Source organism: Zootoca vivipara, chromosome 6, assembly GCF_963506605.1.
Source record: "Zootoca vivipara chromosome 6, rZooViv1.1, whole genome shotgun sequence".
Lineage (NCBI taxonomy): Eukaryota > Metazoa > Chordata > Lepidosauria > Squamata > Lacertidae > Zootoca > Zootoca vivipara.
Window position 1 is genome coordinate 36794202 of NC_083281.1, and position 15152 is coordinate 36809353.

The 15152-nt window shown below is 45.7% G+C and overlaps 1 protein-coding gene across 1 annotated transcript in view; it reads left to right on the top strand.

Moving 5' to 3' along the window:
- Positions 1-15152, top strand: part of RUNX3 (RUNX family transcription factor 3) — a 129125-nt gene that overhangs the window by 57502 nt on the left and 56471 nt on the right. Inside the window, exon 4 of the mRNA XM_060275800.1 lies at positions 10466-10622. Within this exon, the coding sequence (XP_060131783.1) occupies positions 10466-10622 (157 nt within the window). The remainder of the gene's footprint in view (positions 1-10465; positions 10623-15152) is intronic.

Consider the following 15152-nt stretch of genomic DNA (forward strand, 5'->3'; position numbering starts at 1 on the left):
TATGGAGATATAGATCACTGTTTTGGTGTTGTTGTTTGTTTGTTTGTTTGTGTGTGTGTGTGTGTGTGTGTGTGTGTGTGTGTGTGTGTTTTAAAGAAACTTCTTAAGACCCAGGTCAGTAATAGTAACGATTCTAATCCCAAAACCATTGGCTTTTAAAATCGGAGCTGAGTGCCATTGTGCCTTGCGCATATTAGAGCTCCCCCTCCCAGTTCCAAATAATGTATCCCCATCCTTTCAACCGCAGCCTACTAGAAATCGGGAAAGCAGCGTCCTTAAAGGCAGGCTCTTCGCACGCAGTGGATTTGACTCCGGCGTCACTTCTGGATTTTGGATGTAAAGGGGGATGGCTGTCCCTCGGGTGTTTTTTTTTAATATGATGGGGAACGGAGGACGAAATAGCCCCTTTAAAGAATTAAATAAAATCAATCGAAGCTCCTTTTTCTAGCCGGACTGGATGTCCGATTCGAATTAAAGATGATGGTAGGGTGTGGGCTTAGCCTTATCCCCAAACCTGAGTGATAATACCTGCTTCGCTCTAAATATGATCGGCGGTAACCTTGGGCGCATTTTCTTAACCAAGAGAAATGTTGCTGCGGTCGCGACGGCTTGCAAACCCCGAAGGCACCATAGTTAAGCAGAAGTAGTAGTGGTAGTAACCGACACCACCACCACCGGCTCTCTAGGGAAGAACCCTGCTATCCTATTCACACACCCACAAGAGCTCTCTTCCCCCAACTACTTAGTATATCCCGCAAAAACGTGTGATCCCTCTAGATCGTCGGAGGGGCTTCTACCGAAGTCTACCCGATCCCATTGCTTGCTTAATGGAACTTCCTTCCGAGGAAATGTTGGGCTGCGCTGCTTCAGTCAGAAACGTTTCCTTGCTCTCTAGAGACTATTCGAAGGCTGCTGCCCTTCCCCAATTCATCTCACTTCTCGTTTTTGCCATTTAAAAATGGCAGGGGCCGGGGCTGCTGTTCTGCAATGCCAGAGCAGCCCCACCCATTTTACTTCAGGCAACTTTTTGAAGAAGGCGATATGCCCGAGGGGAATCGGCATTTGGTTTGTCTTAAGGTTCTGGTCCTCGTGGTCGCAGGGATCTGTATTGCTTAAAATACCAGGCTCTGCAGTTTGGCAGAGTTGAAGTCCTGATTACTGTATTTAGATAGATTGCCATTAGATAAGTTAGAAGAGTTGTTATGTGCGTGCGCGCACACAACGCAATAGGCTATGTAGACTGGCATCACGTCCCGAGCACACCTAAGGTATTTGGAACTAAATTTAATCGGAATCAGTGGCACAGCTTCTGAGCAATTGCAGGTTAATAATGACTTTAGGTATCTCCTTAACATACTGTACTTTTGACTCCTTTGCCTTCAGGGTGTATGGAGTGTTTAAAACGGAGTGGGCACTCTCCTTTACGGTGCCTGCCTGCATAGCTATAAAAAAATCAGGGTTTAAATCCCTCTGCCCCTTCCTCCTTATGTCTGCTTTTCGGGGTTGTGTTCTCCTGGGGCAAGGCAAGGACCTCAGCTGCAAAGCCCCCGCGTACTTGGAAGGCGCCATCGTGAATCATCGTTTAAAGTGCATCCGATGTGGTTTGAAGAAGGCTTGTCTCCTAAGCCCTCTTTTACTAGGGAGCAAGTCATGTTGGGTTCTTTCTCGTCAGCAAAGTTGTCGGTGCCCCCCCCCCGGTGTATAAGCCCCCTTGGAGCCTGCTCCGGGCTTAGCAAGTTTCTTGACAGGAGCCCTGAAAACCACAGGGGCCTCTTCGTCCCTTTGGAAGACTCACTGGTTCCAGCTTGGTGGATCCCAGGATTACACACCTTGCTGCCTAAACCTCTTTATGTGTCCCAACTTTCCATTTCCACTCAGTAATGAACCTAACCTACATTGTGCGCCCCCCCTCCCTTCCTGGGACTTTGAGTGATGCGCTTATTTAAAATTTGTTAAAAGCGAGATTTCCTCAGCGTTGTTTTGCCCCCAGGCTCCCAGCCTCTTCTCTGATTGTTCCCTTCAGTTAGTAGCGACGATCATGAAACTTTGAAGTTTAAAAGGAGTTTAGGCTAATTAACTAACTGGGGTTTAAAAAAACCAAAGAAGATGTAATCTTCAAGGAAAAAGCAGAGCAACCCAACGGTATCTGATCAATCCTGTTTCCCTTTCCCCTTCCTCCTATCTTTCTTAATAAGCGTTTGCTCTGCTGCTGATCTCGCCACAGCTATTTTAATTCTTAATTTTAATCCCTCGCCTCTCAAAGGGTTACCACTCTTTGAGCTTGTACGTTTTGTTCTAGGGGCGTTTATTTCCCAGTAAGCCTCCGCTGGATCTCAACTCGATTGCCAAGGCCTCGATTGCCTGAGGTCTAGATCCTTTTCTGTTTTGTTTTTGTTTTCAGGTTTATGCCCAACTAGATGTATGATAATAATAATAATCTACAAGATCCTTTTACACAGGCGTTTATAAAAAGTGTAGCAAAAGTAACCTCAATACTTTCAAGTAATTGAATTCCTGGTGGGTTGTCAGATGAATTGTGGTTATTATTTACATCCGTGCAGATGGTCTGCAGAATAACATGGTCCAGCTGTAACGTGGAAGTTCTAGGTAGTTGTTGTAGCTGATGGCCACAGAGAGACCTTTCCCCTTAACTCACTGTGTCACGTACATCTGAAGCGCTAACCATCGCCAGCAAATTGCATAGTTTAACCGTGTACTGCAGGAACAGGCAATGCGGTGCCTTCCAGATGTTGATGGACTACAGCAGGCATCCCCAAACCTCGGCCCTCCAGATGTTTTGGACTACAATTCCCATCTTCCCCATCACTGGTCCTGTTAGCTAGGGATTATGGGAGTGGTAGGCCAAAACATCTGGAGGGCCACAGTTTGGGGATGCCTGGACTGCAGCTCCCCTCAGCTGAAGCCAACATAGCCAATGGTCGGGAATGGTAGGATTTGTAGTCCAACAGCACCTCAGCTATTCCAGACATTATCTGCATACTCACTATACAAGTAAAGTACCCCGAAAAGAATCATGAGAAATGAGCTACATTTCCTAGCACTCTTAACAAACTAGTTGCTCGGATTCTTGTGTGCGTGTGCGCGCGCTTCAAATTTAAGGGGTGCATGCAGCCAAGCACTCTCTCTCTGTCTCTCTCACCCAAGATTTTGCACAGCCTCCAATCCAGGCGCAAGCGAAGCTCTTCTAGGCTGCAGCCCCATTTCCCGGGAATAAGCCCCATTGCACCCACTGGGAGTTTCCTTCTGCGCAGACACGCCCATGCCCGGAGTGCTTTAGATTTTAGCATCTGCCGAAGGTTGGGGGGTGGTCCTTAACCGGACTTTGCTAACGCTGGGTTTCAGGCGCGTGCCAGGTTACTTGCAGCGACGCTGACACTCCCAAGTCGGCATGCACCGTGGATGCTTGCCCAAGGACCGTAACTCCGTGGCCTTTAACTTTCGAGTAAGCACATGTCGTTCGGGGCTTGCTGATGCACTACCCGCCCCCATGGAAAACAATGCTTAACTTCGACAGTGCGCTGCCCCCTTATTAGTCTTATCCGGAGGCACTGAGAACCTGTATATACTTAACACCCCCAGCAAAATCCGTGGGAGAGAAAAGTGTTCCGGTTTGGCTAAATTTTGACAATGTGTTTGGGGGCAAGGGTGACAACGAGGAGGAGGAGAGGCTGGGAATTGCAGAGAAGTGTGAAAGGCAGAAAGAAGCAGAGGAGAGAAATAGATTTTGTTTAAAAGAAGAGCACACACGCAAATGAGAGGCGCATTAGTAAGATATCTGTCATCGCTTAAGGAAATTAACAAACCACAACAATTTAACGTCTCCTCCGATTGTGGATTTGTGATCAGACAAAAAAAGAAAGGAAGGAAAAGCCGGTCGAAATGAAAGCACAGTAGATCTCTGCACATGTTTCAGCAATAAACTGTAGGGTGGAAATCGGAATGCTGGAGGAGTTAAGAAGAGAACTTTTAAACCTCTGGGGGTTGGGAGAGAGCCCCATTGAATTCAGTGGGTTTCCTTTCCCCAAATTATTCATTGGAGCAAAGGAGGCAACGTTCCTCTACACAGGCTTATAACATGGGTGATCACAGCGGAAGTTCATTTCTGTGTTGGACCTAAGACTGAGCTACAACTTTGCAGATACTCGGTTAGCCTGACCTTACCAAAGATTTTAACCCATTCGCACCGAGCGGACATGAATTTCCCAGGGAAACTACGCCGAATCGGGGCAACCTCCGCGCGTTTTCGTTTTTTAAAAAGAAACATCGACAAAGAAATAAAACTAAAAGCAAACCCTCGAACCCTGCTCTGCCCGCGCGCAGTGGCTGTGGAAAGGCGAGAGATTTGCTTGGCATCCTTTGCAGGCTAAATTATTAGACCCATACAATGGAGGGTGGATATTAGGGCCGTCGTGTGAATTCACGGTGCAAGTAAATTACTTGAAATAATGCATATTTCAGTAAAAAGAAACGAGAGATGTCTGTGCCACTGCTCCAGGATTCTCTTGTGAGGCTGTCAACAATTCCCATTTTTGCAGTTTTGGGAAAACGGATCTCCACGTGGATGAGGAATGCACCGGAGGAAAGGGCGTTGTCTGTCTTATTTGATCTCATTTTCAGAAGAAGGGGAGGGGCGGTGGAAAACCTTCGCTTGTTTGGAAGCATTTCATTTTATTTTTCAAGAGGGGCCTGTCATTCAACGTGTCAGACTTCGCTTCTGAGTAAATCCTCCTCTTCGAACCGGGCTGCAACCCTTTCCCCGGCTTCCCGGGAGTAAGGCCCGATGAATCGAATGGCAGTTACTTTTGAGTAAATGGGCACAGGCTTGACCTCCACGATTTTGTTTGCTCCGAGGATACGCCATCCGAAGGCTGGGTTCCACCCAGATAGAAGAAGAAACTGGTTTCTGGAGGGACACGCCGACGCCTCTCCTTGGGTGTACACTACAGTACTCTTGTTAAAATGAATGGGGTTGTTTCCGATTTCACACCCCTCCTCTTCCGAAACCAGAGGCAGGAGAATCTCTAAAACAAAAAGGGCGACATCGATGATTAAATGCACACTTTGTGAAAAAGAAAAACACTTTGAGTGAAATTATCTCTATTGCAGCATCGCTTAATTAAAAGGGATATAATTATAATTTTCTCCCTGCCACCGACGCACGAAGGGAGGAGGACACACAGGAACCGTATTCTGAAATCTCGTCATCTGCGGAGGGGTGGGGGGGGGAGAGAGAGAGAGAAGGCGAGCAAAACAGGATGACTCGTTTCCAACTAAATGCAATTCAGTGTGTAGACCCATTGAAATTAATGGGCCTAAGTTGGTCGTGCTCATTCAGTTTCAGCGGCTGTACTCTGAGCAGGTCCAATGTTGCCTCTGTAACCCACTGATACCTCTTTAAAAGCCCCTTACGCCCTTTATAAAATTTTCGTTTTCATCCCCCCCCCTGGATGGGGCGGGGGAGTTGTGGCTATATTAGCTATTTATCATGTGCGTAGCTAGGATTTTTTTGTTAGGAGGGGGGCAGACTTTTGCGGGGGGGGGCAGAACCGTCGTGATTGGTCAGTTAAGTACCGGTATTTCTGTTGTTTACTTTATCTAGGGGGGCAGCTGCCCACTCCCGCTACTCGCGTCCATGCTATTATCCTGAGGTTTGGATCTGCAGAAGCTCTGAAATGCCGATGAGGCGTTGGATGGGTCTTTTCAGGAAAGCAAAGGCCAAGATCCTATACACACGTACTCGGGAGTAAGCCCCAGTGCACTCAAGGCGGGTTGCAGTACTTCTGAGTAAAGGTGCGCAGGATGCGGCCGCAACCGAGCTTGCCACAATGTTCTGAAGTTTACCCAGTTCAAAAAAATAAACACCACCCCTTTCATCCTTAAGTAAGATGAAAGCAAATCACCGTGCCTGTTAAAGCCAGATTCAGGGGCATAGTGCAGATGAACTGATGGTACACAACCCAGCCTACATTTAAACCCTTTGAGATGCCCAGTTGATCTAGTTGGGATTTCAAAGCGCTTTGCTGCGGTCGGATTCGTCAACAGGGTCAACAACCAACACTGGCAAAAAAAGAAAAGAAAAATGGCAAGGCTGCGCGTTTCCGAGTTTAGCAGAGCGCTTCCTCAGGCGCGAAGTCGGAGGCCTTTCATGTTGTTTATTGAGTGGTTTTTTTATTATAATAATAATAATACTGGATCTTGTTGCAGTCGCTACCCTGCATCAGGATTGAGACGTTCCTTCCCCGCAGATTAGCTAGTTTCTTTGCCAAACAGGTGTTAGTACAAAATAGCCTCCGGCAGGACACTGCCCAATTACAAATGTAGCAAAACCCCAAAGCGTGCGTTGGGGAAATCTAAGGTTCAAAATAGGAGCGGAGGAATTTTTCGCTGGTGTTTTTCGTTTCACACACACACCTCCAGTGCTGTTTATGGGCCGTCCCACTCTTCTTCCAGAGAACGATCCTGATGTTATAGAGAGGAGGAATGCACTAGTCTCCTCTGGTTTAACGTTTCTGAATAATAATAATAATAATAATAATAATAATAATAATAATAATAATAATACCCTTTTCACCTGTGATTAAACTCTGTAAAGTTATCCAGGGATTCAACTCTGCCTGAATGCATCGCCTTCTGGTCTAGGAGCTCTTCCCCCTAATCGATTTTTGTTTCAGACTCTATGCTCAGTTGTAGAGGAAATGGACTCTGTACATGTTTCGGAATGCTTTCAAGACAGATAACAGAGGTTGGGTCCTGGTACAAATGAAAACCCTGCTTCTGATGAGGCAGGAAGGTGCAATCCTATCCTCTGTGTTTGTTTGGAAGAAAGTCCTTTTGAGTTTAATGGAACTTAAAGGTAAAGGGACCCCTGACCGTTAAGTCCAGTCGCGGACGACTCAGGTTGTGGCACTCATCTCGCTTTACTGGCCGAGGGAGTCGGCGTTTGTCCACAGACAGTTTCCGGGTCATGCAGCCAGCATGACTAAGCTGCTTCTGGTGAACCAGAGCAGTGCATGAAAACGCCATTTAACTTCCTGCCCGAGTGGTATCTATTTATCTACTTGCAATTTGATGTGCTTTCGAACTGCTAGGTTGGCAGGAGCAGGGACTGAGCAATGGGAGCTCACCCACCCCGTTGCAGGGATTCGAACTGCCGACCTTCTGATCGGCAAGCCCTAGGCTCTGTGGTTTAATCCACAGCGCCACCCGCGTCCCCTTAATGGAACTTACCCACCAATAAGTAGGGCAACAGAGGGTTGCAGCCTTAAAAGCTTAAAATGCCAATGTTTAAAAGAATAAAAGATATATCCCTTCTTCCACTCCACAAGTCAAAAGTAGTGACCCATAAGTGCAAAATTATTCTCTTTAACAAAAAACACAAAACCCAGAACCTCTTGCAATACATTACCCAAACCCCCAGGGTAAAAAAAACACAAAACACCCACGCTTTTCTATTCCCTTAGAAATCCACCTAAGGTCCAAAATGTACTGTCACAGATTTCATCCTAAAATAATTCTCTCTTTATATTTAAAAGCAACGACACTGGTAGTTCTGCTGATCTGTTAGGAATAAATCCATAAGGACAGTAAAAGAAGAGTAGCATAGCCTATGGTTATTGTATTTGTATTTGTTAAAACAATTAAAATTGTTTTTTAAAAGTCTACCTTTTGGGCAGTATCAGGGCCATAGTTAAAGGAGAACTATGACCCGCCAGGTATGCTGTACGCTCCCCCTCCTTCTCCCACACCACGGGCATTGCTAGGTACATAATAGGCTCAGGGGGGCACAGATTGATGCGCCAATTTTGCCTCTGGGTAAATTGAGGTACTGAGTGACTGATGTCTCAGCAGCACTGTGCTTTGCAGCCACCCTATAAGCAAATGAGGTTGGTGGAGCAGCCCAGTGACAATGAGTTGGCAGCCCTGGCCCCTCTGTAACAATGTCCCTGTCCTGCATAACCTTTCATTTAAAAATATGTCTCTATTTCCTTTTACTGTTGGAGTTACAAGGGGAAGCATGCAGGGAGTATTCTGCCCAGTTTGTGGCTCATTAAGAAACAAACTTGCTCCCACCTTCCGATATTCTGGCCAATGATGTGTGCCAGGGCACTGGGATAATTCAAAAGCACTAGGCAGACTCCCTCGTCCCAAAATTTCAGGCCATAGATCCCAGGCACAAGTTAAACTCTCTTTCCCCCCATTGATCTAAGTGTTGATTATTGTTACCTAACTGTGGTCAAAACAAAGTCCTGTTTCCTATGTGGCTAAAATTAAGACAGGAAGCTTCTTGGGGCGTACATTTACAAAGCTTTGTAAAATGCATATATATATATATGTGTGTGTGTGTGTGTGTGTGTGTGTGTGTGTGTGTGTGTGTATATAAAATAAAAGATTAATAATAATGTATAACAATTGGCTTTGCCAGATCATCAGTCCTGTCTAGCTCTGTATTATCTGCACTGATTGTCAGAGGTTCTCCAGGTTTTCAGACAAGGGTCTCTCCCAACCTTTCCAGGAGATGCTGGGGGGGGGGGGGGTTGAACCAGGGACCTTCTGCATACAAAGCTACAGCCCCTCCTCCAAAGTTTAACAATCACTGCTAAGTTGGTCTTTATTCAGTCAAAAACTTTTAGACTGCAATCCTGTGCATCCTTGTTTGGCAGTAAGCCCCATCAAGCACAGTGGGACTTCATTCTGAGTAAGCCTTTTATTTTATTAAATCTGTACATCACCTAGGATTACACTGTTTAAGTCCCATGGATTGCAAGGGTGGTGGTGAGGAGACATTTTTACCTCTCCCATTGTAATTTACGGAGCTTAATTTTGGCTGGACCAGATCCTTCCTCAATTAACTAACTAACTAGACATAGTCAAATTCCTTTGGCCTGTCCACAAATTACAAGTCAGCTTATTATTTTGAGAGTATTTTGGCCCTTTAATGTTACTCTGCTAGGGAATGAAGAGAGACGTTGTCAAGAGTGGCCTTTGCTTCTAACAGGAAGTGATAGCTTTTGTATTTTAAACTGTAAGGACATGATCCAGAATGAAGTCAAATGCTTTTAAAGCACCATTGATTTCCACTGGAAAATTAAATACACTTGTCATTCTCTCCCACTGAAATCAATTGATTAGATCATGCCCCCCAAGTTATCTTCTACTTCATCCCACATTTTAATTAAATAACAGTGAAGATTTGATAACATGCAAATTCGTTTCCATTTTGAACCACTCAGTAATAAATGCTGGAATTGGTCAACAGCCCAGGTGATAGTAAAATAGGCTATTGAACTTAAATGCACTGCCTTAATATTTATTGTTTATGTGGGTATACCTATACATGTTACAGCCTTGTTTTCCAAGTGTCTGAGAAATACGACAATATAATAATAGCACTTATTTCAGTTTCTAAAGGTTTATTCAGAAGTAACTGCTCTTTTGTAACATGATCGTATGTTCAATTTGATTTACTTCCAAGTTGCCAAACTCCAGTCTTTTTCCAGTCTCTTTCACTTTTGTATTTGTTTTTTAATCAACCCATTTTATCTCATTTCCACATTAATCCAAGTTTTCTTTTTTTTAAAAAACAACCCTGTGTGAAAATTTTATTTTAAGTATATAACTTTAAATATATTTTCTCTTGAAATACACATTGCTAAACACATTTTCTCAAAAAATACCCATTTCTAAATGCATTAACTCTCAAAGTATGCATTTCAAAATGTATTTTTCATATATATTATTATTACCTATTGCACTTAACAGTCAACTTTTTATATACGAAAGGTAGCTTAGAGACTTACAAAAAAATACCGTAGCACGTACAATTAAAACCAACATTAAACTGAAACAGATTAAAAGCTAAAAACACATGCATATTTGTATGGACGAATACATCCTATGCAGAACATTTAGGAAGTACAAAAACTGGTAGACAACAAATTTCCAATCTACACATTAGCTTGGGAGGTGGAGATCAGGTCAGTGCATCCTAGGATTCACAGAGATCCAATTCCTCAAGCATCCTGAGTGATTTGTGTACTGGATTACAGCCTGAGACCCGTGGAAGAGAAATTCATTGGTCAAGTATATTCCCCATGTTAACTAGTACATCTTTGCAGATGCCTGCATCATACATGCATACTATGGATTTTTTTATTTTATTTTTTGGCTTCAGGGGCCAAAACGTCTTGAAATGCCCCTCAGAGGTTGGGGAAGGAATTTTAAGGGCAAAGTTCTAGCTCTGCGGCACAGCATCTGCTTTGGATGCAGAAAGTCCCGGGTTCAACCCCCTAGCATCCCAAGGTTAGTAGGGCTGCACAAAATTATGGAAAGCTGCTACCAATCAGCAGACACAATACTGAGCTAAGATGAGCCAATAGCATTAGGGGAGCTTCTTATGCTCCTGTGTTTCTAAACTCAACCATTTCTTGTTGCCGGTGGTTTCTAGGTGGTTGCCCTTGGAGACGTGCCTGATGGCACTGTGGTTACTGTCATGGCCGGTAACGATGAGAACTATTCAGCGGAGCTCCGGAATGCCTCTGCGGTCATGAAAAACCAAGTGGCCAGGTTTAACGACCTTCGCTTTGTTGGACGGAGCGGCCGAGGTAAGGAGACCGGAGATGAATGAGTTGATAACGAATTTAGAGGTGGCTTTAAAAGGTGGTGGATATCCACACACGACACTATCCACACATATTGTGCTTCTTTATGTGCAGAGAAGCTGTGATGAATGCACAGAAGGCAGAGTGAGGTCAGCACAGGTGGGATTCCAAGTCCCCACCCCAACGTTCATTCTGCAAAGACCTGTTGCATGGCCAATGCCGATGCTGATCTTATTGTGTTTAGCATGTGCCTGCTCTTCTGCAAGAACTGCCACACTGTAGCTGCATCAGTTATGTTGCATGAACAGCCCTGATGCTGATCTTATGGTGTGTTTTAGCTTGTGCTGCTGCTGCTACAGGAAGTGGCGCACTATAACCATGTCGGCCTCTGTCCATCCTTTCCTCCAGTCTTTTGAATGTATACATGCAAACCGTCAGAGATTTTTGGCTTCTCGGCAGTAAGGCCCAAGTGATCTTAAGAATGATTTGCGTGTAATAACTGTTTACTTGTTGCTCTCTATGAAACCCAAATAGTTTACATTCTTTCGTGCATTTCCGCTTTCCCATTGGCTCCTTTCCTAAGTGGCAGGCAAGGCTTTCTTTCAAAATCTCCCCCACATAACTGCTTGCAGGTTGATGAATGGAAAAATGTTTTGCTTTTATGAATTAAGCTTTCATTTCTGTACTCAATTATTTGCTTTAAGTCTCCTCCCTCCCTCCCCTTTTTTCCATCCCCCTTACACAAATTTCCAAACTGTACATAGCTCCATCCGAATTTGACTCTTGAATTCATTAGGAACCCCCCTGCTCAGGTCTCCATGTCTGGGATAAGAAATTACAGTAGTCTGGAGTCCTTGGGAAGCCTGTGAGGAGTTTGATTTCAAACTAGGAGAAGTGAGTCAAAAGCCTGTTGGTTAGCAAAAAGTCTTTTGTCTTCAAGTGAATGAAACTTCCCGTTTGGGCTCTCTGTTCTGCATGCTATAAGTCCCTGTTTCTGTCAGTGTAGATTAATTCTGCACAGGATAGTGCTGTCCTGAACATGTCTTTTACCTTTTGGGTTGGTTTTTCCCCCCCAATGGTTTCCCACCAATTAATAAGGAACCCCCCCCCCTACATTTGAAAATTATTGAAGGGCAGAGGAAACGTAGGTGAAATTCTCAAGGATGAGGTCTGGCATTTGTTTGTTTGTTTGCATTCACTCTTACTTTTGAGTTGGATGAGTTTTTGTGAGTTTCCTTTCTATCACCAATATCTGGTAGCTTTCCTTCTATAGCCTTGGTGGGAGTCTGTGCTTCTTGAAAACCTCATGATATCCTTGGGTGTGATTTCTTCTAAATCAGGGGTAGGGAACCTTTGGCCTTCCAGATGTTGCTGAACTACAAATCCCATTCTCCCTGACCATTAGCCATGCTTGCTAGGACTGATGGTAGTTGTATTTCAGTAACATCTGGAGGGCTTAAGCAGGGCTTTGGTGTGTTCCGGCAGCTCCATTAGGTTGAGGCACAGTGCCTGGGGCCTTGTGGCGTGACAAACAGGTTGCTGTGACAATTATGTTGGCGCGACAATTGTGGCTGCCGAAAGTGGCGGTAGGGGCAAAGAGCTCACCAACTTTGGGTAGGTGCTCAGCAAGTTCCACCACCTCTTTTTCCAGAAAAAAGCCCTGGGCTTAAGGTCCCCTACATCTGCTCTAAGCACAGGAAGCTAGAGAGGCTGCCTGCCATGTGCTTACCAGCTGTCCACTGTGTTGTTAGTGCCAGTGTTTGTAATTAGCAGGATCAAGTGCTAACTTTTTTTGTGGACTGTACCACGTAAGATTAGGGGTGTGCAACAAATGTGTGTTCCCAGGGGATGCATGTTTGAATGCTCACACACATGAACATGAAATCTCTTTGTACATAGAAATCTAGCATGCCAGCCAATCAGGTTCAGCCTAACATTTTCCTTGATGAGCTATTTTTCTGTGTGCAACACCCCCTTCAATGGGGGAAATATCCAAAACTTCGGTATTGTGCCTTTAACAGCTTAATGCTTTAACAGCTTAACAGAGAAGGTGGAGCTGTTCTTTGTCTGGAGATGCAGTGTTGCTGATTTTTCCCCCTTCAAGTATTGATATACGGCTTTTCCTCAGAAAAGATAACAAAGGATTAAATACAGAATGAAAAAGAACAAAATCCATAAACAATACAAGCAATACAATAACACAGGGGTACACATACCCCTAAGCATTTTGTGAATCTTTGTACTTTTGTCCATGTACTGTATTTATTTTTTCCGAATTTGAACTATAAAATGGTGATTTTCTTGAATCAAAATGAGAGTACCCCTAAACATTTTTTAAGAAAAGAAGCACTGGTTCTATGTATTCAGAAGAAAGCTGTGTCAGTTTCAAAGGGGCTTACTTCCACGTTGGTGTGCACACAATTGCAGCCTAAGTAAGCAATAAACAATAAAAATCATCCATAAAACAACTTCTTCCCATCAGACTTGATTTAGAGGCAAGCAACTTTAATAGGATATTGTGTAAATACAAATATTTACACCTGCCTCATTTCTGCCCCCAATGAGCTGTTACTGGAGATAAAGGCAGAGGAGGACCAGTTACAGAGGGTGACTCAGTCTAAGTGGGGGCAGACTGCCCACAGCAAGACAAAGTAAAGTAGTTAATTCCTAAAGTCAGAGGCTCTAGATCAAGGGTGTCAAACTCAAATTCATCGGGGGCCGCATCAGCAGTTTGGTCACCCTCAAAGGGCCGGTTGTGTCTGTAGGACTATGTGTCTACTCTTTATTATCATAAATTATTGTCACTGCATTCAATTATTACTGTTTTTTGTAATAAGGTAAGCTCATTCCCGCCCCCACGCGGATCACATTCCTGCGACGTGGCGCGTGTGTGGGAGGGGATGTAAACTAGGGAAATTTGAACAAAAGGTGGGGATCGACGGCTTGGGGGGGCGCTCAACTAAACCTTCGGCAGGAAGGAGAAAGCCACTGCTGGGATTAAAAACCTGCAGATGGAAAGAGGGCTTCCCTCTCCTGCCCTGCGCACACCCAAACCCGGCTAGGCAGGATGCCACATGCTGCAACCCACCCCATGCTTTGGAGAGGGGCAGGAACATGCGGTGCAGCGCCAACTCCCTGCTTTGCTTTTGCATCCTCCCTCCTCAGCGCCAGAGTCCCTTCCCCTCGCGCTGAGGGAGGGCAGCGAATTTCCCGAGGAGGAAGGCGGTGGCAGCCCCAGCGGACGTGCATCTTCGCCTCAGAGCTGCTCTTCCCCCCACCCGCGCTGTTGTCGTCTTCGCCGCCGCCTCTCCCTACCGGGACTGCAGGCAGAGGAGGCTTGAAAACCTCCACCCCCCAAAAAAATTTCCCTTCCCACCTACTCAAACCGTGAGGCGACTCCATCTGGAGCCCTACATCACGAGGGGCTGAGAGGAGGCGGCGGCAGAGCGGGAAGAGCAGCTCCACCGGAACTGAGAAGCCAAAGGGCGGCTTGGGGGTGGGGGGCAGAGCAAAAGCCAGGCACCCTCCCGAGTGTCTATGAGGAGAAAACGGGGGAAGAGGGAAGAGAAACCCGGCTCCATCAAGAGAGCGACTGTTTCGCTTCGCCTACTTCCCCCTCAGGCTTACTCCGCGTCCCTTTCGCCCGCTCGCTCGCCCACCTCCCGGATGCAGCTGAGGAGAGGAAGGGAAGCGGCGGGCGGCGGCTCCCCAGTGCCGCCTCACTCGCTCTCGGAGACAACAGCAAAGCCCGCTAAAAAAAAATCCAGCGCTGCTCCGTCCCGGCACCAACTTTGCCGGCGGCGCCTGTAGGGCTTTCCTACCTCCTTGGCGGGCTTCCTCCTCCTCCTCCTGCATCTCACTTCCCCGTCTGGCCGCTGTGCCACCGCCTCCCTCAGCCTCATTCGAAATTGAAATTCCCTGGCCAAGGCCGTCAGCGCGGCTCCAGCGCCCTGGCCTCCGCCTGCAGACCCGCCCCCGATTTTGACCCTTGGCCAATCGCAGGCTCCAGAACTACTGTCAGCGGCTATTGTTGGCGGCGGCTACGCGGGCCACATGACGAGGTCTGGCGGGCCGGATTAGGCCCCCGGGCCTTGTGTTTGACACCCATGCTCTAGATTTAGTAATGTGTACAAATATGCATACACTTGGGTAAAGTGTGCATATAAATGCATATCCATGTGAAAATGACATACAGAAATGTCACTAAGGAAAAGTGTGTGTTTGTGTGACAGAATTGCATAGAAGTGTGTATGTTAGGAGAATTTTGCACCAAGATGCTGAAAATTTTTAATGAGGCCCTCTTATTTTAAAATTGTGTGAAAATGGGGAAACTGAATTTTAGATTTTAAAATGAGAAGCTGAGGAAAACCAAAACTAACAGATTTGCCCAACCCAAACCCACACACCTTATTCTTGTTTGGGTGTTCTCCTTGTTCATAAACTCTTCATGTGAACAAAGGAAGTGAGGACAAGTGCGCTCAGCTCCGCCCCCCCCCATGCCACTTTCCCCACCACTCTTCCACTAGTTTCTCC